The following is a 25351-nucleotide window of genomic DNA, read 5'->3' on the forward strand; positions in this document are numbered from 1 at the left end:
CTGACTTAGCTGTCTTAATAACGTACACATGGACATAAAGACCATTTGTTGTATAGCAGCCTTTAATGTTTTGGATTTTCAGTATTGGAGTGTTGAGTGTTCTTAACACTTTCTAACAGCTGTGAGTGTTGAGTGTTCCAACAGCTTTTGCATTTATGAAATAAGCTTTATCCTTCACAGGGCACTCAGACTCGTATACATTTCCAGTCAGTAACTGTATTTGAATAACTCTAGGAAATGCATAAGCTGGTCCCAAAATTACATTTTTATTTTTCAGCAGAGGCTTTTGGGTTGCAGCACCATATCAGTATGGAGTTATACATTGGAAGACAGATTTATCAGTCTACACAAAAGAGCCAGAATGAACCCAGGAGATAAACTTCTTAAATGTCCTTTGTGTAAACCCTAAAATATCCCCCCTGTTGAGTGTATTACCGAAAGGTTTGTGACCTGCAGTCTGCACCAGGAGACTAGGCCTTGGTCTTGCTCTAGACAAGCAGGAGCCACTGTCTGTGCTGCACAGAGCGCAAGGGCTCTGATCCGTTTACTGATCCGTACTGCGTCTTTTGTGCCTCAGTCTAACCAAGGCCGCGTGGCGTCATCGAGTCTTAGATGTTTCCACGTGAGGGGTCACACAGACGCCAGATTGCAGCTGTGACACTTCACCGCCTGGCACAGCCTGGGCAGAGACCTAGCGTGTGTCTCACACCGGTCCGTACAGTGGATTATACCAGCCACTTACCTGTTTCTTCTGCTTGTCATGATAAGTGGTCCTTCCGATACAAAACCGAGATGTAACTGCCCCCCTCCTCAGTCAGAGGCGCTGTGCTGGGGGAAAGGGGGCTTCAGGGTGGACAGATTCCATGCTGGTGTTAGTGACGGGTTCAGTACAGGCCTGCGTGGTAAAACGTGATGGAAATGATTGGGGTGAATGTGCTGGGCGAGAGGGCCAGAGTGGGCCCGGCCCGGCCCGCGCCGTGCTCTGGACCGGACCGCGCTGACCTTCCGCGCCCTCTTGTGTTTGCCCGGCAGACCTCCTGCGCGCGCGCCAGGAAGCGGTGGCGGTGGTGAGGAACCCCGGCGCCATGGAGGCTCACCTGCCCTCGGCCGGCAGCTCGTCCAGCCAGCGCAGGAAACAGGGCCTGCCGCAGCACCGTGACGCACACTTCTCCGAGAGGTACGCCGTCCCTCCCTCTCCCTCTCTCCCTTCTTCCTGCCGTCCCCCTGGTGCGGCACTCCCTCCTGCCCCTGCCCCTGCCCCTGCCCTGCGTGCAGCAGGCCAGCTGTGTCGCTCCAGCGGTGGAAGAAGGGATCCCTCCTACATGAAAGCTAAGACAGTGTCCAAGACTACGCTCGGTGTCAAGGTTCATATTGTTTCAGTGCCCTCGGTTTCTCTTCCTTTTTAGGGCGGTGTAGCCCAGATTTCCACAAGCACATCTGACCAAATTATTTTCTTGAGCAAATATCCAGAGCAAAGGCTTGGTTTTATTTGGCGGCTGTTACTTCGCCCCCTCCCGTAAAATGACTAATCTGCAGAGCAGGCTTGGAGTTAGGACAGAGTGTTTTTCGGAAAACCCAACAAAGTAAAAACTGTTTTTTAGGGTTGGGATTTTTGCTTTTGGTGGTGAAAATAATACAGTATCACTCATCGGATTTCAGTTGCTTTTCTGCAAAGCAGGCAGTGGTCGTGGGGACTGGAACTAATATATAACCAGATGTTTTGAAGCACTGACCATGAGACTTGGCCTGGCACGTAGTCATAGCCAAACCTCTCCAGACCCTGCATGTTCCTGTTCTGCAGTACAGGACGTTTGGAGGAAAACAACATGTAGAGCAGGCCTTTACATGTGGAAAGCAGCAGTTGAGATTCACAAACATCTGTGAGAGGATAAACGTTCGGCTCCCAGATCCTGTTTCTTAAAGCAGCTTAGCATGGCATTGGAGATGGGGTGCAAAAACAGCTGTAATAGACATTAAAACAACAAAATAATTTATTGTTAAATAAAAGTTGATGTTTTTCATATTGGTATACTCTATTCCACTTACTGACACAGTATTTAATATTTTTTTTCGCTGTTGACATCATATCCTGACAAACCCATTCTATATTAAGTGCAACCTTGACTAAGTATTTGTACTGCCTCCTAGCTGACTCTAGGTGCTGCTTAGTCAGAACAGAGATGTGTTCCCTTTTCCTGGACAGGATAAATAATTCTGATTGGCACCACAATCTGGGCATGTATGCAGTATTTTAATTTGAATGGCTCAATACCCAGGCAACAAAAACATTTGCTGCATTTCTTCCTAATGCAGAACGTAATTGTCTCTTTAGGGTCAGTTTAGCTTGAAGAGTGAATTCTGTAGCTGTTAGAGGGGCGTGTGACTCAAAAGTGGTCAATTTAAAATGGGTTCCGCATGCGCTTGTGAAGATGTACAAATAGAAAAAATACCTTATTTGCCTGCTTATACTGTGAACGCTTTAGATATTTATATTTAAAGAGGAGAGGAAAAAGCACAGAATTGGAAGACAAATAAAGTTTAGATTATGCACTGTGGGGAATAAAATTAAATGAAAGACGACAATCTAGTTAATAGGCTTTGCCAATTCGCTTTCACAGCGTTGGGTTCCTGTTCGGTTTCATCTTATCGGGACCGAGTGATGGAGAAGAGCTCCGCCAGAGCTCGGGGCAGAGCGGACCGGCCCCGGCCTCCCTGCAGCCCCCTCAACCACTTTTAAACGAAATGCATGCGGCAGGGAGCGGCGGGTAATTGGCTGTCGATTATTTATGTAGTGCGGCGAGCCCGAGTATCAATAATGGGTGAGGAGAGAGGAAGCCGGGCCGCCCAGGGTGGCGGTGTTAAATTTCCATTTGTGCTTCCTGTCGGGAGCTCAGCAGGGATCAGGCTGGTCTGTGAACCGCTGCAGGTTTGCTGTACAGAATAATTAGCCACACAGGACTGTGGTGTATTAGCCAGGGCTACATACGGTGGAGGTGGGGGGAGGAAGGAGGATGGCTTCTTTTCTTTTCTCTCTCTTTATCCTTTTTTAACCCTTTCCTGAGCTCTTAACGTCTTTACCTGTTATTAAGAAGAAAACTCCTTCCGCCCCTCTCTGGAATCAGTGGTGATATTTGAAACCCTCAAACACTGGAGTGTTCATCATTAACTCCATTTATAACTTAATGTTATAAGCTGCAAGTTTTTATTCTCCCTTTTCCTCTTTCGAAGTATCCCCATGACAGTGTAGTCGAATTGGAAAAAGAGTTTGACAAGTACACGATGAAGTAAAAACCCATGACAGACACTCGTCTGAGCAGAAATCTAGAGTGTAGTGTTAACACGCCTGGTACAGATGCAGGTCTGTGCAAAATCCTGGGGCACGGTTTCTAAAAGCGTGTTACTGGCGTCGGCCCGTGCAGAGCTCCAGAGCACGGTCTCGGAAGCTGCAGAAGGTTTCGAGTTTTCGGAAATCTCCCATGTGGCCGAGTTAGACGCCATCCGGTTGCTCTCTGACATTGCGAGAGGACAGCAGCCTTGGTTCCTCATTACACCGCTGTCTGAACGTCTGGCTAAAAGGGTTAAAAGAAGAGGCTCCCCATCCATTTTTCAAGCCGGAGCACAACCTTACATCGATTTTTCATAATTGATTATCTGAAGGCCATTAGCGCTTATTGTTAAAAACAAATCATTACGGGGATCGATAATTCTAAAGCCTTGCAAGCCATTTGTCTCGGCCTAAATGGCATATCACATTGAACAATCTGCAAGGCAGATCCTAATGTGCTTGGCATGCGAGCGAGAAGCTAGAACAGACAAGTGGTCTGGGGAAGAGAGACTCATACATTTTTATAAGCTTCCTTTGCAAATGTGCTCCTGTAGAGCCATCGCCTTAATCCCGCAGTCACATTTATAGACGCAGTCCCACCAGTTCTTTCTCACAAACGCCACAGAAAGGGAGTTACTCTGTCAAACTAACAGCCAAGCGAATATGTATTTTTGTATTCCCATAATAAAGAGAATTGCAAAACTGAGGGCGTTAGTTCATGCCAAAGGCAATGCAGAGCAGGTTTGTTTTCAAAGGTTAACAAAGAGCAAACAAGCCGTTAGAACCGCTCTTTACAAAGTGATAAAGGAAACATTGACGCTGAAGGTGCGCTTTTGGTTGTTATCAAAAACAGAAAAAGAGCTGACATTTGTTTGAAACCTGCCCTTCTTCATTCTGTCTCTCTGTGTTGTTTTTCAAAAGTACTTGTTTAAGACTAACGCCCAGGACCTGGCTGTTTGAACGTGATACTCTACCACTTGGGGGTATTGAGGATAATATTAATACACTAAAAAATGGCTTTTTTGTTCGCCTTGTAATTTGCTCTATAGGTTCTGAAAAATTGAGTGTAGTTTTATGGATATACGTATAGCATGTATAGAAATGAATATCCTAACTGCTTAATTTCTAATCTGTGTGCACTCCTGTGCAACCCTGATAGGCCTGCAATAGAAAAGAACAGTTAGACTTGGGGGGGGGGATAGAGCCTGCTGCAGAAATCACCATCTCCGCTTCATTTCTGCCTGCTGCAGAGTCCACCGAGAAGCGAAACAAATGGTTAATCCCTGCCTCATTCCTAAATTGCTTCCTATAAAACTAACAGCACGTCTGCCGGGCACGTCTCCCCATGATTACAGCTAATTACGATCGAACGGACGCCTCCTAGCCTCCGTCATGCAGCTTTAATTGACCGTTATTCATCTGCAGGCTGTCCGGGGTTGTGCGGCGCTTGGCAGCCCTGGTGACCGCGGCCCCGGCTAATTGTGAGGCCTGAGGGAGTAGGCCAGGTGATTACACACTTCACAGTGTAATTACATAAGCATCGCTTGGCTGCTGCCCCGGCTCCCAGCCGAAGGTCACGAGCTGCGTTCCCCGAGATTAATTGGAGCTGCCACTGAAGTGCAAGGCGCTGGCGGGCCGGTTATACGATTAGCATTAACATTTCAACAGCAGTGGATCGATCAATGATTTTCTTCCCTCCTCGCTCTCCTCTGCCTCTTCAGCCGCATGTGGAACGCAATTAGCCCAGAAGCAAGTGATTGAAGCAGGGGGGGGAAATTAATATTTGGGGACAGCTTTGAGTCCTGATGATTATTTGTTCCTGATCATGCTTGTGTTTTCTATGTGCTACCTAGACGGTTTTCAGAATTTAGTTCCCTTCTCCCCCCGTTAGCCTTAAGCGATTTTCTTCTGCTCTCTTCGGCTGTTCTGCGCGGAAACTTAACGGCGTAGGGCTCGGCAGTGATCCCCGGGGTCTCTGTGAAGTGGTGTTGCGTGCCGAGGTGTGGAAAACAGTGAAGGCGGAGAGAAGCAATAGGATAGGTCCAGGGAAACAGGATATTCACACGCAGCTCCCCACAACATTTCTAGCACCTCTCAGCAAGTGTTTGTCCACTGGCCACTGCTTTCAGAAGGGGGAGGTGGTGCAAACGCAATTATAAATGATCATGACCCCCCCACCCCCCACCCCAGAGGATAAATTCACATATTTTTTTCATTCAGTCCCGCTTCACTCTTGTCCAAGTGCCCTCACAATGCAGATTTGTGTAGGAGGGCAGAGAAGGAGACAGTCTTTTAGGACCGAGGAAAAGAAAAACTTTAATTACTGCTCTGCTCAAGGGCTGGAAGGACCCCACCTTTTCAGAGGCTTAACGGGCAGGCGAGAGCGAGCGAGGAGGAGGAAGAGAGAGAGAGAGAGAGAAGCGTGTTAATTAGGAAGCCCTTCAGCTTGCAGTCGGAGCCCCGGCAGCAGCATTCTTCCAGCTGTCTGACTATGACAAGCTCCTATTGTGCATTCAGCACTCATTATAGGTGGGGGGGGGGGATAGAGGTCTCAAAACAATCCTCAGTACAAACAGCCAGCGGTCAGAACATGACAAGACTGATGGGAAGGCCTGTGCAGAAGAGCTGCCTGAATGCTGATCCCCAGAAGGAGGGAAGTCTTAAGAAGGGCTCAGGGTTCAGATTGGCTAGAGAAGGCAGTGGCATGTAGCCTGCGTATGTGTGTGCTTGTATACAGATGTCATGTACGCGTACTGCATATTATTGCAGGCTCTCCGACGCACAGCGTCCGAGAGGAATGACTTAGTAAGTTTTCAGTGAGGTGCTGATACCTCTAACTGTCCGCAATTATCTGCACTCCCAGAGCAGGACAGTAGCACCCAGCTACTAAGAGTCGTTTGTTTTCTCTCATGTTCCCGCCTTTGTTAGCTAGGTTTGAGAATGAGGGTATTTGTACTTGTTTGCTTCTGCTAGCAGACTGATAGCTGGAAATCGGTCTTCATGCTGAATCCCCTGCCTCTTCTCTCTTTGTGAAAACATTAGTCACGCACTCACAGAAATTGCTGTGTAGTATTTGCAGATATGCAGGAGAATATGAAAAAAAACTAAATTGTAGGTTTACTCTGATGCTTCTGATGGTGGAGAAGAAACCTTCATCTGGGTGAAAGGAGCAGATCAATTGGTTTGATATGCATGTATGCAGCATCTAAGACTTGGACTTGTGTGTAAGGACACTTGTGTGTGTGTATATACAGTATATATAGAAATATATAAATATGAAGATGTCTGTGTTCCCAGCTTTGTAGGAGAACTTCATGGACTAGCTCACCGTTTTTATACTGCATGTCATGTGTGTGAAATTAACAGTGGTCTGTGTCTCTCTTCCACAGGGATCTCTCTCACCCACCCCCCCTGCTGTCACCCCAAAATGCCCCCCACATAGCACTGGGACCCCACCTGCGGCCCCCTTTCTTGGGCGTGCCCTCAGCACTGTGCCAGGCTCCAGGTAATTAGCTCTTTTCCTATTACTTTGAAAGGGGTAAAAAAATTAAGGGTTTATTTGAGATTGTCATGGAGCACAAATGGTGAGTGTAGGATGTATAAATTATAGAGAGAGAGAGAGAGAGAAGCAAATCACAAAGCAGTCCGAGAGAGATTTTCTCAGGATGTCTCTCACAGAGGACTTGCACAATTAAAACGTAAATTAACACTGATTTATGCGAAAACCCAAGATACCTAAGGGTGATTTCAAAATGTGTGGCTCTTTGGATTGTAGACTTTCTCCAGGAAACAGCATCATGAGCAAATGCAAGTGCACAGGCGCCATTATATGAGGTGACGATACAAGAAAGGGCTAAATGATATTAAATGGTCCATCAGTGTAATTAAAAGACCTTTGCTTCCCAAGATCCCCAAATGATTGAATCCGATTCAGTCAGTTTAGAAAAAATCTGTATCCTGGAGGACAGTTTTAAACATCTGATGCATTAAAACTAATGTCTTTTCGGAGATAAAACGCACTTGGCCTTCTAAAAAACCACATCTTAGAAGGTGACCTTGGGACCTCTAGCACAGATGCAGCCAATCTAAACTTTATAGCGATTAAAATAAAACGCAGTATGTTGTCCACAAAGAAAACGACGCAACAGCTACACAAAACTGATCTGTTCACATAACAGATGGAGTGGTTAGACAATCTTCCTTCTTTCACCCACTGTTTGCTCTGCCACCGAACAGATATCAGGCCGAGGTCTGTGGTGCGGTGTGGTTTAAGGTGCAGATACTGAGCTCCAGGAACTTGCAGAGAGACTTACTTTCCTCCTCCGAACAAAAACCTGTGTGCGACGTTACCACCAGTCGCACGCACGTCTCTCGTCACTCGTGTGTGAATCTTCACTGGAAATGCCTGTGAAAAACGCCTTTCGGCCGAGAACTGGAGTGGTCGACCCCCACGGCCCCTCGCACTTCGGATTGCGAAAGAACTCGGCCGGGAGCGCCACAGCTTTCTCAAGTTCTTCAGAAACTGCTGCCCATGTAGTTTTCAGGAAACAGTGAGGAAAGTCGGGGGTGTAGAAATTTGTGGTAGTATGGGGAGTGGGGGGAGTGCAGGGGTCTTTAGACAGGCCCACAGTTTCAGAATGGAAACTTTTTTTTTTTAACTTTATCTGAAGGACGGGAAGCTGTATTTCGCAGAAAGAGGTTTGATTTTTCCATCACTTTCATCAGAGGTGGAAAAGGCTCTCAAGAGGTGCCGTCAGTTCTCACTTTTAACCTCCTGCGCCGTCAACATGCCACTCTTACAGTTATCTGTGTTCTCTTTGAACATCATGCCAAATATGAGGATACAGGCACTAGTACTTTAGGGCTCTACACTGAGGCATGAACGTGTTGGTACAGAGCCAGGGTGAACAGAAGCCTGTGAGCCAGTGCTCAGCTCCGGTGTTGAAAGGTGTGTTGGGAATGAGCTGTGCTGTCCTGCGAGGTGCTATATACAGCCTTGCAGCAACAAGACAGGTCTCTATACCCAGTGCCTTGTGTAATGGCAGCAGCCAGATAATAATGCCAGATCTTGTTATCCACAGGCTATGGGTTTCTGCAACCAGCACAGGCAGAGATGTTCGCCCGACAGCAGGAGATGCTGAGGAAACAGAACCTTGCGAGGTAGGGGGAGACTTCACAGCACAGAGAAAGCTCACATTTTATAGTGGTGCATCAACGTTTATAACCATGGATTCCCAGATAAGGAGAACGTAACAACTGCGGCATGCACATGGTATTGAATTTAAAATTTCAGGGGACGCTAAGCCTAAAACTAAGCTGACTCGTGTTAAGCATTTTGTAATGGTTCGTATGGGCTTTTCTCCCTGACTGCTCCACTGGCCGATCCGCATAGCCTCTGGCTGGTGTCAGGCAGGCTGCTCATTATAAGCACAGAGAGAGAGAGAGAAGCAAATCACAAAGCAGTCCGAGAGAGATTTTCTCAGGATGTCTCTCACAGAGGACTTGCACAATTAAAACGTAACCTTTTATCAACGCCTAATTTGCTGTCTGATCTACCCGCAGCTATCAGATAGACTTGCATGTCCAGGCACATTACAGCAGAGTCTGGGAATTACATCTGAGCCCTTCGCTCTCTTATCTGCCTTCGCCACCTGATCTGGCTTTTCCACACTTTCTGATGGGTTCACAGAGGTCGGGCCCGGCACCGCTTCTGGGAATTCTCGTATAGATCCGGTGCAGCACAGAGCCCTTCAGACGCCACTCACTTCAGAAATGCCTCCTCTGCATGGCAAAGGCCGCGTTAATTTTTCTTTGGGGGCGATTTTCGTGCCGCTCCTAACCCCCTGCGTGCTCTCCTCTCTTCTTGTCCGGCTGCACCTGTCCGAGGTTCACAGTGCTGAACCAGGCGACGTGCTAAACCGAGCCCTAGTGTAGCCGAGCCAGCAGCCGCACTGGGACTGTTGCGCTCTCCCCCAGAATAAGTAATTAGGTTGTGCGAACAGTCAGCGAGAGCGCGTGCCCGCTGGCGCGGTGCTGTGCCGCCTCTCACCGCCGCCGTTGTGCCCGTGTCGCTGGCAGGCTGGAGATGTCCGCCGAGCTGCTGCGCCAGAAGGAGCTGGAGAACCTGCACCGGCAGAGGCTGATGGCCGACCCCCTGGCCCTGCACCCCGGCCTGCCCCCGGACCACCCGGCCCTGCGCAGCCTGCACGACATCCCCGAGGGGCACCCGCTGCGCGAGGAGCTCACCCGCCGCAACGCCATGCTGGTGCTGCGGCACAACAGCACGCCGCTGCTCTCCCTCGGCCACCAGGGCGCGCCGGGGAGCACGCCGCCCAAGGAAGCCGGGGCGCGGAAGAGCTCCCGGAAAGGGGGGCACCACCGGAGCGACCCGCAGGGCCCCCCGGAGGCAAAGGACCCGCTAGGGGACGGCCGGGCGCGGGACGGCTCGGCGGACGGACAGGACGAGGAGATGAAGGACTCGGAGAGCGACGCCGAGGTCGCCGAGGACCGGGCCGAGGGGCTGCCCAAGCCGGACGGCACCCCTCTGACCTCCGACCTCGGCCCGGGCAAGGACGCGGCCAAGCCCTGCGACAGCGGGAAGGAGCCGAGCGACGTCTCCGGCAGGCAGAGCGCCCCCTGCGGGTCCTTGGGGCCCGAGTCTCCCAGCCACCACCCCTTCGCCCCGGGAATCAACAAGAGCGAAGCCAAATACCTGCCGCCGGGGGCCGCCCCCCCTCTGCCACCCCAGCCTCTGCCTTTCGGGTTCCCCTACACCGCCGGGCCCTACTTCCACGCAGGTACGCCTGGACCCGTCTTTAGACATGGGGGGGGGAAGGGGCACCAAAACCAGGCTCTGGGAGGGCAGCCCTTTTCATCCTGGCAAATGTGGCCTGAAAAGAGTCAGGATGCTTTGCAAGCACATACCTGCAAAAAAAATAAAACGGGTACGAGTGACGGAGAGGGTTCCTCTTGCAGTTCCACGAGTGCTTGACTGGTAAAGTAAAAAGTCAGAACTGTCTTTGAAGAGCTGGGTTTTGGGAGAGCCTTTTGCATACATGAATCTGTATTTTCCATACAGATTTACCCACAGGCAAAAGTGTTGGCACCACCGCTTGAAACAGTGCTGTTCACAATTTAGTTTATTGAACTGTACTTCAGCAGTGATTTCTGGGAAATAATCCATTCTGACATCTAAGGTACCAAAGCAAAGGTACCATGTGAGTTGTCCCAGTTCAGACAGGGGGTGCCATCAGTTCGGTCTGCAGTTTCACAGCTACCTCGCTCTAGATCACAAAGCAGCAGTGTCTGCTTAGTGCACCAGTGGTTCTGTCTGCAAGGATGTAGCCTCGGTGGAACAGTATAGATTGAACTTCACAAGCAGAAGTGGAGATTTTCATTTGCAGAGTTAGCGTGCAGTAGACAGTGGGAAGTGGTCTGTCCTAACACATGACCATAAACCCCCCCTCGTGTTGCTGAACGAATGGACAAAAGGCTTGGCAGAAGACGCTGTGCCAGAAATAGTCCCCTCTTCCAATGCTCTCAACAGATGACAGTCTGTCAAAACATTTGTGTTCATTTTTAGTGTGGGAGAGCTTAACTTTTTCCACGTTTCAGTCCAGTCTGACACATTGGAGATGCTTTAAAGAGGTTTTTCTAACTTCAGACGGGATGAGTCAGTGGCAGAGACGGCAGTGTGTGTTTTCCTTTTGAAATAAAAATGAAAAAACACGATCAGGCTCCCTTATTCCTTACTCATCGTCCAGCTCGCTGACTTTCCACTCGGCTGGACTTGCATTACTGAGAGACGCTGCTCATTTGGAGCAGAAAAAAGGCAGATCCCCCCTTTTTACTGCTTGAAAAAAAAGTGCTGGATAGGAAACAGTTCTCTCTTGCTCTTTCCAATAGTCTGGATGGAGTTAAGAGGAAAATGTTGGCGCCTCATGACAGTGAGAAAGTAACTAACTTTGAGGCTGAAAGACAGATCAACTCTGAGTCTGACATTGAGATTTGCTCAAGAGGTGAGAGTTAATCTTTCTGTGCACTTCTGAGCTCTGTCTTTACCCCCAGGGTCAAGGGTCTCAGCTCACTGACTCTGTCTCGTCTTATAGAGGTATGAGGAAGAAGCACTCCTTGATTTCTGTTTAAAATGACAGACACATCGAGCATGCTTAGGAGGAATCTGCTCGAGTACGCTGTAAGACTTCCAACCAAAAGAAAATGGAAAAATCATTTAGATGATTCACATTTAAAAAACATTTTCAAATATAGTGAAGTGCCTACAAAGAAAAAAAGATTTTGCAACTCCAAAGTTTTAAGATTATTCCCTACCCTTGTGGTAACTGTAATCATAGTGGGCCTTGTTGTTTTAAGGTTGGTATTGTACATGTCTAATATACTTTGTGATCATAAATGTGCATTTAACTTTCCGATGCCAACTCCTGCCACTACTGGCCTGAATTGACCAAAACTAAGTCTGCATGGGGAACATTAGCACAGAAACAGAATATAAAATATCTACAAGATTTAAGCACTTACAGTAGGACAGGTTAACCTCGGTTTTTAAAGGGGCAGACATCGGTCTGGCTTCTCTCCGCTGTCTCCTGCAGCTGTGGCACAGTTGCCATATGAAACACATTAGCAGGGACTTTCCTGCATAGAGACCTCCCGCAGGAAAAGGCCCAGGAACTGACCCCTGCTGAACTCTCTCATAGAGGGGATCATTAATGTAGATGTGTGGTTCAGAGGAAGAACATTCTGCTCGTGGGCCTGCTGTCCATGTGGGCTCCCAGTGATTTATGCTTCCTCTGACATCCCCCAGGCGCTATGGGAGGTCTGTTTCTGGATGGGGAGGAGGCTGGAGCTGTGGAGGATATCAGCAAGTGGACGGTGGATGATGTCTGCAGTTTCGTCAGCAGCCTGTCTGGCTGCAGTGAGTACACACAGGTGAGGGGGTGGGCAAAGAACAGATGACCTCTGGAAAACCCCTCAGAATCCCACACCCTATCAGTAGCTGTCCAAGCCCCAGTCCTGGTGCATGCCAGTGCAGTGCAGTATCTGGTACGGCCTGCTTTTCTTTTGTAGGCTAAATGCGTAACTACAGAAGTGATCCTACTAATCTTTCTGGGTCGGCTGTTTTACTCTTAAGACCAGTGGCCTTTAGAAGGGATGTGAGGACCAGCAGGAATAGACAAGCAAGCAACATCAAAATATGATCACCTTTAACCAGAGTGCAACGCAGTTTTAAGGTGCAGCAAAGTGTTAAAGCTTATATTTTATTTTGTTGTTGCTTGCATTTTGTGGGAGGGATGTGTGACAGGACTTAACACAAGATGGCAGGGAATTATTAACAGCTGTTCAGTCAAGTTCAGTGGGAGAGTCAGAAATAAGGCAGCTGACAGCACAACTGAAGAACATATTTTTATTTTAACAACAGTACAGAGTAATCCTGGGGAGGAACTAAGGCAGGATTTAGATCCCTGTCCCTGTCACACACCCCCCCATCAATGAATGTAAATGAATGTGCATCTGTGGATTTTTAATGAGTAAACCATCAGGGTCTATAGACACATGCACTAGCGGAATGGACATAAAACAGCTGTTGCTGAGTGACATATTAATGGTGTGGTTGACAATGGTGAAATGGCCCTTCACACCTTTGCTTCCCCTCGTGTTCTTGTGGCTTCTTGTAATGAGAGGCAGAAAGTGAACAAGGCGCCTGTGCTCCAGCCAGCGGAGTGACGCAAGTCCGCCTTTGCCCATACAGGTCTTCAGGGAGCAGGCCATCGATGGCGAGACCCTGCCCCTCCTGACAGAAGAGCACCTGTTGAACAACATGGGCCTGAAGCTGGGCCCTGCACTGAAGATCCGCTCCCAGGTACCGCTCGCCGACCCGCGAGACCCACCCGAGCTGGACTCGGCACGCACTCTCTGGTCTGGACAGCACTGCATACCTGAGCTCACGCCAACTCCTTTTAAACAGCTGGGGTCGCTGCCGTCATAGTTTAAAAGTTAGGTGCACAGTTGCATCTCCTGGTTCCGGCAAAGGGGAACCCCTATCCTTGTAAGGTTAATGATCCGTTAAGCAAACAAGAATCATTTGTGTGCCGAAGAGTAATCAAGATTTTTTTTTTCCAAAATCATTTCTGATTTAAATTTACCCAGTTTAATCACCCGCTGAACTAAACACAATAATAATGTACTAACTCTTTCTAATCTGGTAGTTAGAAAAATACTGGGGTGGGGGGACCTCAGAGACGCTGATGTACCATGTCTGTGATTATATAGGGGCACACTGTAGCAATGGCAAGGCTCTGTGCTTTACTTTACAGCCATCAGGAAAGCCTTCTGTAACAATCCAGTGTGAACTGAAAATAATGTAAATCCACTTCTCAGCAGGACCGGGAAAAAAACTAACTTCTGTAATGAGGCAGCTGAGTTTTCCTGCTGAAGTGGGCAGACTATGCTTGCTAGCTTGAGTGCCTATTTTAATTAAGGAACAAGACAAGGGAGCAGCTGGGTAAAGGGACACTTTTGAACAGAACACCCAGCCTTCTCCTTTCCCGTGAGAGTGGCACTGTGCCACTCCGCCTGTCGGCTCTCCTGACTGTGTGCCGCTGGTTGTCTCCGCAGGTCGCCAAGCGCATCGGCAGGGTGCTGTACATGACCAGCTTCCCCCTGCCCTTCCCTCTGCAGCCACCTGCTCTGCGCCCCCCAGACCGGGAGCCCCCCGCCTCCGAGATCCGCCCGCCCTCCACGGGCAGCGTCGCCTCCCCCTACGGCGTCCTGCCCGCCAGCCGCATCTCGCCCAAGCAGGAGAACGGAAACTCTTCCTCCGCGGGAATCGGCGACATCACAAAACCGCCGTCTTAAAACAAGGGGGGGGGGGGAGAGGGAGGAGGAAGGGGGAGGGCCGGAGCAGCAGGAGGCGCAGCTGCATCCCCGCGAGCGAGCCGACCCTGAATGGCCTGCGCAGGGCCCTGACCAGGGGCACATGACCTTTTTGTTTGGACAGAAAAGAAGTTGTCACCTTCAGAAATTCTCAAAGGCTGCAGAACCCAAACACTGCTGCAGTCAGGGGTTGTGCTGGGATAAGTACAGAGACAGGAAGTGGGGAGGACGCGCGCGGGCGAGAGAGAGAGAGAGAGAGCAGACAGCTGGTCTTTAACAGCCTGCCAAAAAAAAAATGACAAAAAAAAATTCTTCTGTCAGGCAGACAGAAGCTGAAGGAAACGTGTCTTTTCCTGGGATGGCCCGTGCCGAACATTTTTGGGCACATAAAACACAAAACAAGTTTTCAAAGGGGGGTGGGGGTGGTGGCAGACTTTGCTTCGTAACGCGGTTCATCCCTTCATCATGTACAATCCTCACCCGCAAAAGAAAAAAAAACCGGAGTTCCACAATTTTGGCAACTATGCATTCCAAAGGATCAATACCAAAGATTACAAAAAGGATGTGATCCATGTTTACAGTGGATTGGTATGGCCGGGGCTGCTGCTGGCTGGGAACGCCGGGTCCTTGTTTTGTTTTGGCTGAAAGGACAGTTTAAGAAACAAAAGGGCAGCCAGCTTTCCAGGAGCACGAGGGCACCAGCCAATACTGTGACTCTACAGGGAGAGGGGTGACCCCCCCTCTCTGACCCGACAGCCACCAACCCTGGGATCTGCTTCCCCTTGCCTGCAGACGGGACACGAGAAGTGCCTCATCACAGAGGTGATCAGTGAGACTATGGATCACAGCTTTGGATCTCTAACCCGACAGATGTCTTTACACGCCAACGTTAACTACTGTGGGGTGAGACACCCTACCTACTTGTACAGTCATGTGCAAAACACAAACAAAAAAAAACTGAACATTACATAAGTGGTACTTTTTTGTTATGTGTAGTTGCACGTATTTCTTTCGATTTTTTTAAAACAAAATCTGACTTGCTAACTCTTGGTGGTACTTTTTTTTGTTTTATTCCTAAATTGTTTGATAAAGTTATTTCTAATGTAATATTAAAGCCCCACCTCAAATGCTGCTTCATAGCAAATAGTAAAACAAAAAATATTTATGACATTTTTTGTTGTAGGTTGACATTATACATTATGTATTCATCCCCAGAGTGGATGGTGAGGATCAATCTTTAACATAATAATGGTGCTCTTCGTTTTGTCTCGTCATGGGGAAGAGATAATACACCAAGCTCTTTATGCAATTTATTTTTTAAGTTGTTCGTTTTGGAATTTCTTTGAAACGTAAACAATGTTAATTAAACAGTCTGTAAATTTGCCACCTATGTTTTGCCTACTTGCTTCTTTACAGCCCATAAAATAAATCCTGTCACCAAAACCAGTGTTCAATAGTACTGCAAAGCATTCAAATTGCAACTAACAACTACTGCATGCAGTAGAATGTGTTGCGTTTTTAGTGCCTCTCTGTATAACAGTCACATTTTTACTTTTATTTGAACTCCCGCTTCACCAAGGCCAAGCAGAAAGTGTGCCAGGGAGAGGGTGACCAGGACTTGTGAGCGCAGCACACGGGTCTTTCAGTGCAGAACAGCAGCCGGGCCTGCTGTCTTGCACACTGACCTGCACTGCAGCTGCTCCCTGGTGTCCAGCTCAGACCAGGGCAGGGTTCTGACAGCAGCTCTTCACCCAGATACAGCAGAACACACACCGCCTAAGAAGGGAGCTGATCACATATTTGGTAACCACTGGGATAGTGGGACATTATGTGGACAAAGTCCTAGTGCCAAGCGGCTAAAAGCACGCGTCTCAAAATGCAGCCCTTTCCTTCCGCAGTCCGCAGGAGTTTATCATCACACCGATGCAATGGTGCCGCAGCAGTGTTAGCGTTGCGTTCACAGCAGGGAGTGCTACTGCAAACCACACAGCTCCTGTCAAGATCTGCACCGCGATCCCCGAGCGCTCATACAAACACCCAACACTCCCAGCCCGCCTGATACCAGCCAGCACATCGCTGTGCTCTCCTGCTTCATTGCACAACATCCATACATTTTGACAGTATTAACTGACACCTTTCAGAACCCTCATGACACCAGGTGCCATATCAAACGCCACAGCCCCTTCAAGTATCATGCAGCGCCAGGCTCACAGGACTAGACCACTTCAGCTTTTGTGGACACCACTTAAGCGACTGGAGCTGCCAGTGATGGCAGTGTCATCTAGCGAACACAGAACCACAGCCGTTAACTGCCCTCTTCTCCATGTGTTTTTATGAAAGAAATGTTCATTTGCAAAGATACAAGTTTAAATTACCATAGGCAAGAAAAAAATAAAACAATGGCAATCAGGAAATATAATACAGGAGGCAGTTGCCTGAAACAATACAAAACCACACGCAGGTCTGTAAGCCCGCGGTTTTGGTTACAGGGCTGGAGGTGTGAATGTAGCACAGGAAGTCCCCCTTCCCCCAGCAAACCTGCTGTGCAGAGGTGCTCTACAGTTCACGGAGATTGAGACAAGGAAATCTCAGTTAATCCTCATCTGACAGCACCAGGTCCTCCACCATGTCTTCGTCGCCGTGACCCAGCTCCTCCAGGTCGCGCTGGCTCAGCTTCTTCGGGGGCCTGGCCTTTGCCTTCCCCTTGGATGGCTGGTTCTTCTCTTCCTCATCTGCAGGAGACAGGAACGCGTTTAACAACAAACGCAGGCAGGGCTTAAACACCGGGAGGCCTTCAGGGACGAAAACTGAAGTGCTGTTGTGTGATGGGGGAGGTGAAAACTTGTGGAGACGCCAGACGAGAGCACAGAAAAAAGAAAAGCTGTGCAGATGCTGCTGAACCTGAAGCTTTTGAAGCCATACCTGACAAAACTGTTCTCAGAATGAGCAGAGAATGGTTTTTAATCATTAAACAAGAACTCGCAAAAGGCTGCAAGCAATCTTCTGAATACTGCTGTTCACACAGCACCTTCTGACACAGGCAAATCCAATTCTAAGGAGAACTGTACGAGTTCAGAGAGAAAAAAAACATTAAAATCAGAAGATCCTTCTGCCTGTGAATACCACGTGTTTACTCGTGATGGATAAACTAAAAGAAAATTTCACCCTGAATTGCCGAAAGGTTGATCGAAAAGGAAGTATGGGGGATGATGTACTGAAATCAGCCTTTTCTTGAGTTTTTGCTCCTATAATCTGACAGGATTAAGGCCATTCTTACCTGCATCGTCTTCCCCAAAAGCGTCTTCTTCATCACTGTCTCCCTCCACTTCATACTCTCCCTCTCCACCTTCCTCACCCTCGCTGCTCATGTCTGACAGGTCGGCCAAGAAGTCGTCGTCGTCGGAGGCCTCCCTCGCTCCTGCAGTCTTCTGCTGCTTGGCTGCCATGAATCAAACAAGCAGACAGCAGAGGCGATTAAGCCAGGTCGGTAGTGAGCCCTCCGCTACATTTGCTGGTTTTTATGCTCCCTTTGGAACATGAAGAATAGATTGCAGAGCTTGGAACACACAGCTCGGAAAATGGGAGACACATTTCTGACTGGCTGCTCACCAGAACACAAGAGAGCCTAAAGAAGAATGGGATGCAGAAAAAAAAAACACTGAGAACTATAATGCAGATATTTTACGATACCTGTCCACTCAGCTACGGGGATCATTGCCCTGCAAAACCTATTAACCTATCAAGAGCAAGGATGGGCACAGCCCCACGGTGTGTACAGGAACTCTGCAGTTATCACCTGGTTAAGACTTGAAACATCTAGTTTGACATCTCGATCTAATCAATTAGCTCAATTAAGTAACTAAAACCAGAGTTGGACTGCCAGAGCATCCTCTGCTCTTGAGCAATCTGGCTTGCTCATCCCCGATCTCAATCAATCTCTGTGTTCCAGCCACAACTCGGCTCTCCGAGTCTTGTGTTTCTGATGCCACTGCAGATGTTTATTGCTCTCTTCTGGCGAGCAGTACTGCACCTTGATATGTTCGACAGAGATTCGCAGCCTGTCAAGATTATAGGTTAAAGTGACTTTATGCAAGAACGATCAGTGCTAAACACACAGGCATGAGGAGATGCCAAGAAACGAAGCAACTAATTGCTGAACACCGAGATGAGGAGCACATAGGAAAACTACAGAGAAACAGCCCTGGCCCTGCTCTGACAGTGGAGATTCACCCAAAACAGCTTTGATCTTCGGTGCTGCTACACAACAGCGAGCTGTCGAGTTAAAGAGCGTTTCTTTTCCCTCACATTTATTAAATTTGCTTCTAGCTGGGGAAAGGGACGACACTTCAGAAGTTTATAATTTTGGATTCTTCTCCAAAAACACACAGGGAACCAATAAAAAAAAACAAGAAATAAAAGGAACAAAACAGCAACAATAAAAAAGAGCCCTAACCAACACTTCTCACTTCTCTTTTGATCTCACAAAGCCGTTTTCTCACCCAGCCCGCGCCACAGCCCTGCCTCTCTTGCCTGGCCAGGAGCTGGAGAGGAGAGCAGAACCACTCGAGCAGAGGAGGAAGAGAGAGGCTGTTCAAAGGCATGCCGAAACTCTGCCCCCGCCTGCTCTCTCTCTCTCTCCTGCTGCGGGGGGGCCGACAGGCCTTCGTTATCTCTGGCTCCGCGCAGGCCGGGCGGCCCCTGAGGCGTGAGTGCCGGCTCCTGGTACTGACAGGTTCCTGACAGGTTAAAGAGGGAAGTTTAACCAGCTCTGAGAGGCGTTGTTGAAGGCGCACATCTCCGCTGGCCAGAGCAGAGACAGCTCTGCACAGACTTTCGGGAAGAGGGCAAGAACAGCATTTAATTCCTATGCTGCTCTTCAGCTGTGTAAGAAAATGGTGGAAGAATCTGTACTGTTTGTTCTTATCCCTGCAAGGAATTACCATCGGACCAGGACTTCACCAGAGTCTGTAATACACTCACAATCAGTATGGGCACCACAGCAGAACTTCATTCAATTAACATGCCTTGAGAAGAAAAGAATTCAATAAATGGGCATCACCACCAAAACCCAAATACAAGTGAGCTTTAAAAGTCTCCATTCTGAAGGATACCGAGCACCTACTCCTCAGCTCTCAAGCTCTATCACCTGACTGCTGGAGGAAAACAGTTCTGTATAGCCCACTGGGGCCACAGCTGTGAGGCACAGCTGGCCAGTGCCCCCTCAGCTGGGCAATCCTGGACTGGCATCTATAGAACTGCAGGACTGAAGAGACTCTCACCTTGGAACGATAGCTCCCACGGAACCAGTCATACAAGAAGCAGTAATAACTGGTGTGAAAAGAGAGAATACATCCCAGAGGAACACAGACTGATTAATAATTTGAGAGTGCAGAGACAAAAAAAATCACTCATCTCAGAAATGTTCAAAATTAAAAACTTGGAATTTTCTCCAATGTGAGATGCTTCAGCTGAAAAGCTTACCTGAATAGCGCTAAAGCCAACCCCATCTCTACCAAGCAAAATATCTTTCACTCACTTATTCAGACACATTAGAGTTTGCAGTTTGCAAACAGGACAAGGCCGTCTTCGCACTGTACAATAATAAAGGCGACACGTTCCCAAGCAGAAACAGAACTTTGCCAACAAAATAATAGTAAATGTAAATATTCTAGAGGTCTCGATCAAGTGATGGCAGAAATATCAATTTTCTGATTAAACAGGTTCACAATTACCATCCTCAAATGATTTATAGGGTGAAAATGAAATTTACTTTGACCATGTATAGCCCAGAAACTGAATTATAAAAATACAAAATGGCACCTTTAATACACAAACCCATTCACCACCCCGAATAAATCCTAATTTGTCCCTTTTCAGCTAATCTTACGGGAGTACCAATAAAGCAATAAAAAGGCAATCCATACAGACTAAACTACTGTCCTCTGATTGGCTTTGAAAATCTGCACAATGCCTTTAAAATAACAAAGACAACTTGAACCTCTTGACTCAAGAGATCCGCAGATAAACCTCTAAGAACAGACTTTCCCTCAAAGACTAAAAAACAAAACAGGAATAATTAGAGGCCAGGGTAAGGATCTCTTAAAATTACGCTCTTCAAGAGCTCAAGAGCTACAGCCTCAAGGAAGGAAACAAAACAAAAAAAAAACACTTTCAAGTTTTATCTTTAAAACATCAGCTGGACACTATTAATGCCAGAGCTACAAGCCATTTCTAAGTGGTTCAATTTGAGCTTTGCAGCAACAGCAGAGGGCATTTTTCTTAGAAAAACACCGTGCTTGTCGATTCCACCTTTACTTCTTCAAGCGCGACTGTTTGGCCCAGATGTCACGCAGGTACGGCAGTGGAAGGAATGTCTTCCGATGTGTTGCTCTTCGCAAATTCAATACGAACTCTTGCTCAGGAGACCCATGTTTCGACAGCGGCCCAACCACGGGACAACTGAGAGACTGCAAGGTGCGAATGACGCGTCCCAGCATTCAAACACAAATAAGCTCAACTCCAAAACACACTAAGAGGTGGTTCAGATTGTATACAGATGGACCGACTTGCGTCACGGAGCAATATTACACACCAAGCGGAAGAAAAGGCGTTTTTTTTTATTTAGCTCTGCCATCAGGCGTGTGCGCCGTGTTTCGCGTTTCATACCTTTAGCGAGGGGGAAAGAAAAGCATCTCTCTTTTCCTTGCATTTTTCAGAACCGGTCATAATTAATGTGGGGTGTCACGCGGTGGCGGGAGGGGGGGGTTCTCCTGCAAGCGGGGCGGCCCTTTCACCGCACACTCACAAACAGGCCCCCACCTCCCAGGTCCAGACAGCCAGCGAAGCCCTCAGCTCCGCTCCCTGCCAGACAACACCGGCCCCCCCACCCCCCCTCCCCTAACCTCACACCACCACAGAGCCCTTAATTATTAGCTGCCGCCCTCACAGACAGCGGAGCCCAGAACGCCAGTTCCGCAAAGCTCTCACCAGGAGCTGGCTACTTGAAAGCCTTTAATTGTTTTCAGAGCGCTGCTGAAGCATTTCCAAGCGGCGGTTTGCCTGCTCTCGTTCAGACGGGGGTCTGGGCAGCGGTTGATAAGTAACGTCTGCCCCCAGAACCCGCACGGGAGAGGAAACGTTTTTTTTTTTGGAAAAAAAGAAACGCGCACATAAAAAACGACAAGAGCAATAAAAACAAAAAAAAAAAAACAGGATGGCCGGATTAATTGGTAAACAGGAGGTTGGAAGAAACAGCTCCTCCTCTCTCCCTTCCTTCACTTTCTCTCTGCTCTCCGTCTCACTTTCACCTCCTCTCCCTGCTGTATCTATGACAACTATTTGATCAGCCCACCACCAACTGGGGCTCTGTGGGTTGCCAAGACGTGGAGTGTTATGGATCACAGAGAGTGGGGAAGCAGGCCTATTACTCTGTGTGCCGCGGGAGCGGGGCGCGGGGCGCGGGGATCTTTCCGAGCCAACTGTTTTGAATTATGAACCCCCACCGGGATCCAAGCCTGCAGAAAAGAAAAGAGCTTCCTGTGAAAGCGAGGGGCTGGCGAGAAGAGTCTCTCGCAGGCAGTTGCCCGAGCGTCAGAGGGGACAGAATGAATACCAGATGCAAGAAGCGGAGCAGGGCTTGTTTTTCGGGAGGGGGCTGTTGGCCACAGCCTGTGCCCTGTGCATGACCTACACAGGCACAGGCATCCCGAGACACAGGTTAGAGGCTGGAGAGCCCCATTAAACTGGCAGCTGCACACAAAGGCCTACTCACGGAGCCCACAGCTCCATTCCTCTCTGTCACACACAGCGCAGGGCAAAAGCCTCAAACACCGTAAACCGAGTTACAGCAGAGCCTGGAGTCTAGCAGCCACACTTCTTTCTTCTTTAAAACTTAAAGCTTTCTATTGCTCAGTCCTGGCATTATTCAGACCAGCTTTACACAGATGGGACACACAGACCTCAGTGACCAGCACTCTGCTAACTTCACCATGAGATCCAAGCAGACGAAGGGAGATTGCCCGACTGCCCTGCGCTACCCACTGCCCAGCTAAACCTCAACAGCCTACAACTGTGTCGCATTCGACCAGACCCACTTCCACCTGACTAAAAAAAAAACAACCAACGAGATATCCCAATGGCAGGGCTACACAAGCACAGCTTGTCTCGGATGCATGCAAGCCCACTGAAAATTTCATTCTGGCTGAAATGTGCCGGCCCTAATATAAATCTGATTACATTTCTGCCCAGACCTATTTCATTTAAGTATAAACCTGTTACGCTGTGCCTGGAACTCCACAGTACAAATTCAGACTTTGAGAAAAGTTCTGCCTCCACACTGAACAATAGAGGACAGCCCCCTAGTGGCTGAACCGGGGGGCTGCAGCCCATTGCCAAGCACACTCACCTTGCTGTTGCTTTGAGGTCAAGTCAGTCACCCTCAAACAAGACTAAGCGCCACAGGGAGGAATGGACAGTGCAAAGGGCTTGGTTTGGACAAGAGCTGGGAAACGGAGAACATCGGCTCGGACCCTCACCATGCCGCGAACAGAACACAGGGCAGATAATGTGGTGGTGCACCAAGGCAGCGAAGGGTCAGTGGAAACCCAACCCACCCAAAACAACAAGCAGGCACGATCAGAGAACACCACCTGGGCCCCTCCTGCTGTTAGGCCCCGGCATTAGTTGTCTCTAGCTGGTGTGTCAATGTCCACCACTCTCTGGGCATGACAGCCTCTGAGGGGACTATACCAGTCTTCTGTCGATGAGCTTGTTCCCGAGTCCCACAACGCTCAGTGTAAAAAGGTGCCTTCTGTTCTCAGTTATAAAGGCACTCAAAGAAACTTTTTACCTAACTTTTAAATGCACTTTGGTCAGGAACCCCCGAGGGAAAGTGATCGCTCCTGGTGCCAGTGAACAGGTGCTAGGACCGAGAGGCCAGGCTCCAGGCCGAGAGGACCCTGTAGGGCTCAATGCAATGAAACACCACTACCCCTCATCCACAAGGGAAAGGCAGGGATGCCAGGGCTGCTGTGTTCTTCGGTGACCTTGGTGGTGGTAGGACTAATATTTTGGACAGAGGGTGGGTTAAGAAAGTGTCTTCAGGCCCGTCTAGCATAAATAATCAGGTAAAGTCCTTTGAAAACGGCTAAGAACAGAACATCGCAATTCTAAAAACTTACTTTCAGGAGGAAAGTTTTCTACTTCTTTTATTTCTGTACCTTTGACTTTGAATCCAACGCTTTCATCGTCAGAAGCGCTGTCTGACTCAAAGAGATCCTTAAACTCTTTCTTGTCTTCCTCTTTTCTTTCGTGCAGCTTCTTGCGTTTGATCTCGGGCAAGTTCAAGTCTTCCATCTGTACAGAGAGGGAGAGAAAAATGTTTATTTCCCCACACAAACTGATCCTCCATTTGGGAAAAATGATATTAATTACTAATTTCCTCAAATGTAATATAAACAACCCCAGGATATGCAAAGGGTAAACCCGTCAAATTAAGACCCGGATCTTGGTTCATTGTATGTGACTGCAGATAAAACAACCTCACAACATAAATAATCTATTTTTAAGACTCAATTCTCAAATGATTGTGATTCCATCAAAAGTTGCTTTGGCTTTCTGTGCTACTAAGTTCAGATGAAAAGAAGACCAACATGGACAAGGTTAGTAACATCTAGTATGGCTATAGAAAACGGGACATGCCATGTCCTCACAAAAGGTTGCAATCAATCCAAGAGGAGCTCTGTAATTCTGTAATTATTTCTTTACTTCTTGAACTACTGGAAGAAAATATGTATCTTAAAGCACACTTCTCATCCTATTAAAAGATGCGCAGAGAACTGGTTCGCCACTCTGCAGCTGGAGGACTGGTTCATCACTCTGCAGCTAGGGAAGGACCAGTTCATTATTTTGCAGCTGGAGCAGAACTACATATAAAAACAATGGCAAAATAAAACCATAAAACCGGGCTGGGCAACCACAATTACAAAGAGAAAGAAAAGCTTGCCGAAGCAGATACTTTCCACTTTTCCAGGAGTTTCTCCTTTAAGCCCAGAAATACAGTAAGGCCCTGTGTATGATAATTACCCTCTCTTTCCCAGAGATCTCCAATTGAATTTCCTTCTCTCTGAGTTTCTTCCAGTGACTGTAGTACTTGGTCAAGGGGGTGCCTTCCTCTGCAATCTGCTTCTCCCATGCCTCCTGCAACCACGAACAGAAGGAAATATTAAAGCCAGGTCATTAAAAATATATTAACCCTATCAAAAATTGAAGAACATGCTCAGGCTGGTGATCAAAAATATGCGCCTTCAACAAAAGAATTTTAGCAGGAAATAATACAGTATCCAGAGCGGGGCCTTTTTAGATCTGTCTGCCCTCTTACAAGACAGCCCAAATCATTTGGGGATGAACATGCAAGAATGTGATTAAAAATGGCATGTTTTTGTCTGAAATATCATACTTGTATAGAAGCACTTTCAAGTGTTAAAGAAAAGATGGAAGGCAGAGGACAAATAAAGAATAAAAGGCAATTAGGGACATTAAATGATGTGAGTCTTGTTATTTTCCATACGTGTATCTGGAATCCGTTTGCTCATCACCAGAACAGCAGTCCCGTCATGCCCAGAAAGAGTTCAGCACATGGTCAAGTTTTAATGGTGCTTTGCAAATGCTGCATTTCCAAAGCTGTGGACCACTAAAGCAGTCCTGAAGTAGCCCCAGCCTCAGGTGGTGAGCCAGGTCTTTGGAGGACGAGCAGACAGCTCAGGCTCTCTGGGATTCCTTGTCTAGAGAGACTCGCAGTTTTCTGAATTTCGTTAAACGTCGTCATGGCTTCCCGATCTGTGCTAAGGAGAAGAACGGAATAACACCACTGGGTCTCCTGCTTCCACTTAAGTCTGCTCCATATGCCCTTTCATGTCTCTGCTGCTATGCATCCTCCTGCATACGATAATGCAAGAGAAAGATGTGCACTCAAGGGCAGCAAAGGAAGATGCCACTGACCTCTGAGCCTTCATCTTTTTTAATCTGGCCTTTTCTACCTACCGATCAGCTCATTTACGCGTTGGTGTACAGTCTTGAATATCGAACTTAATCGATGACGTTTAATTCCTACAGGCTTTGCCTTATGACTAAAGTCTAATT

At 48.0% G+C, this 25351-nt stretch overlaps 2 protein-coding genes across 8 annotated transcripts in view; one reads left to right on the forward strand and one right to left on the reverse strand.

The window, feature by feature from the left end:
* The window catches only part of samd11 (sterile alpha motif domain containing 11), a 121752-nt gene extending 106150 nt beyond the window's left edge, over nt 1-15602 (forward strand). For all 4 annotated transcript variants that reach the window (XM_088617196.1, XM_088617197.1, XM_088617194.1 and 1 more), the window contains 7 exons: nt 1033-1177; nt 6715-6830; nt 8407-8485; nt 9404-10122; nt 12144-12268; nt 13089-13199; nt 13955-15602. In XM_088617196.1, coding sequence (XP_088473322.1) covers nt 1033-1177; nt 6715-6830; nt 8407-8485; nt 9404-10122; nt 12144-12268; nt 13089-13199; nt 13955-14194 — 1535 coding nt within the window. In that variant the 3' untranslated portion in view covers nt 14195-15602. The remainder of the gene's footprint in view (nt 1-1032; nt 1178-6714; nt 6831-8406; nt 8486-9403; nt 10123-12143; nt 12269-13088; nt 13200-13954) is intronic.
* A 925-nt stretch (nt 15603-16527) lies between these two features.
* noc2l (NOC2-like nucleolar associated transcriptional repressor) overlaps nt 16528-25351 on the reverse strand; it is an 88216-nt gene continuing 79392 nt past the window's right edge. For all 4 annotated transcript variants that reach the window (XM_088617200.1, XM_088617202.1, XM_088617199.1 and 1 more), the window contains 4 exons: nt 24296-24409; nt 23431-23566; nt 17490-17651; nt 16528-16944 (listed from right to left, as the gene is read on the reverse strand). In XM_088617200.1, coding sequence (XP_088473326.1) covers nt 16805-16944; nt 17490-17651; nt 23431-23566; nt 24296-24409 — 552 coding nt within the window. In that variant the 3' untranslated portion in view covers nt 16528-16804. The remainder of the gene's footprint in view (nt 16945-17489; nt 17652-23430; nt 23567-24295; nt 24410-25351) is intronic.

The sequence above is a fragment of the Lepisosteus platostomus genome, chromosome 23, assembly GCF_059453375.1.
Source record: "Lepisosteus platostomus isolate fLepPlt1 chromosome 23, fLepPlt1.hap1, whole genome shotgun sequence".
Classification (NCBI taxonomy): domain Eukaryota; kingdom Metazoa; phylum Chordata; class Actinopteri; order Semionotiformes; family Lepisosteidae; genus Lepisosteus; species Lepisosteus platostomus.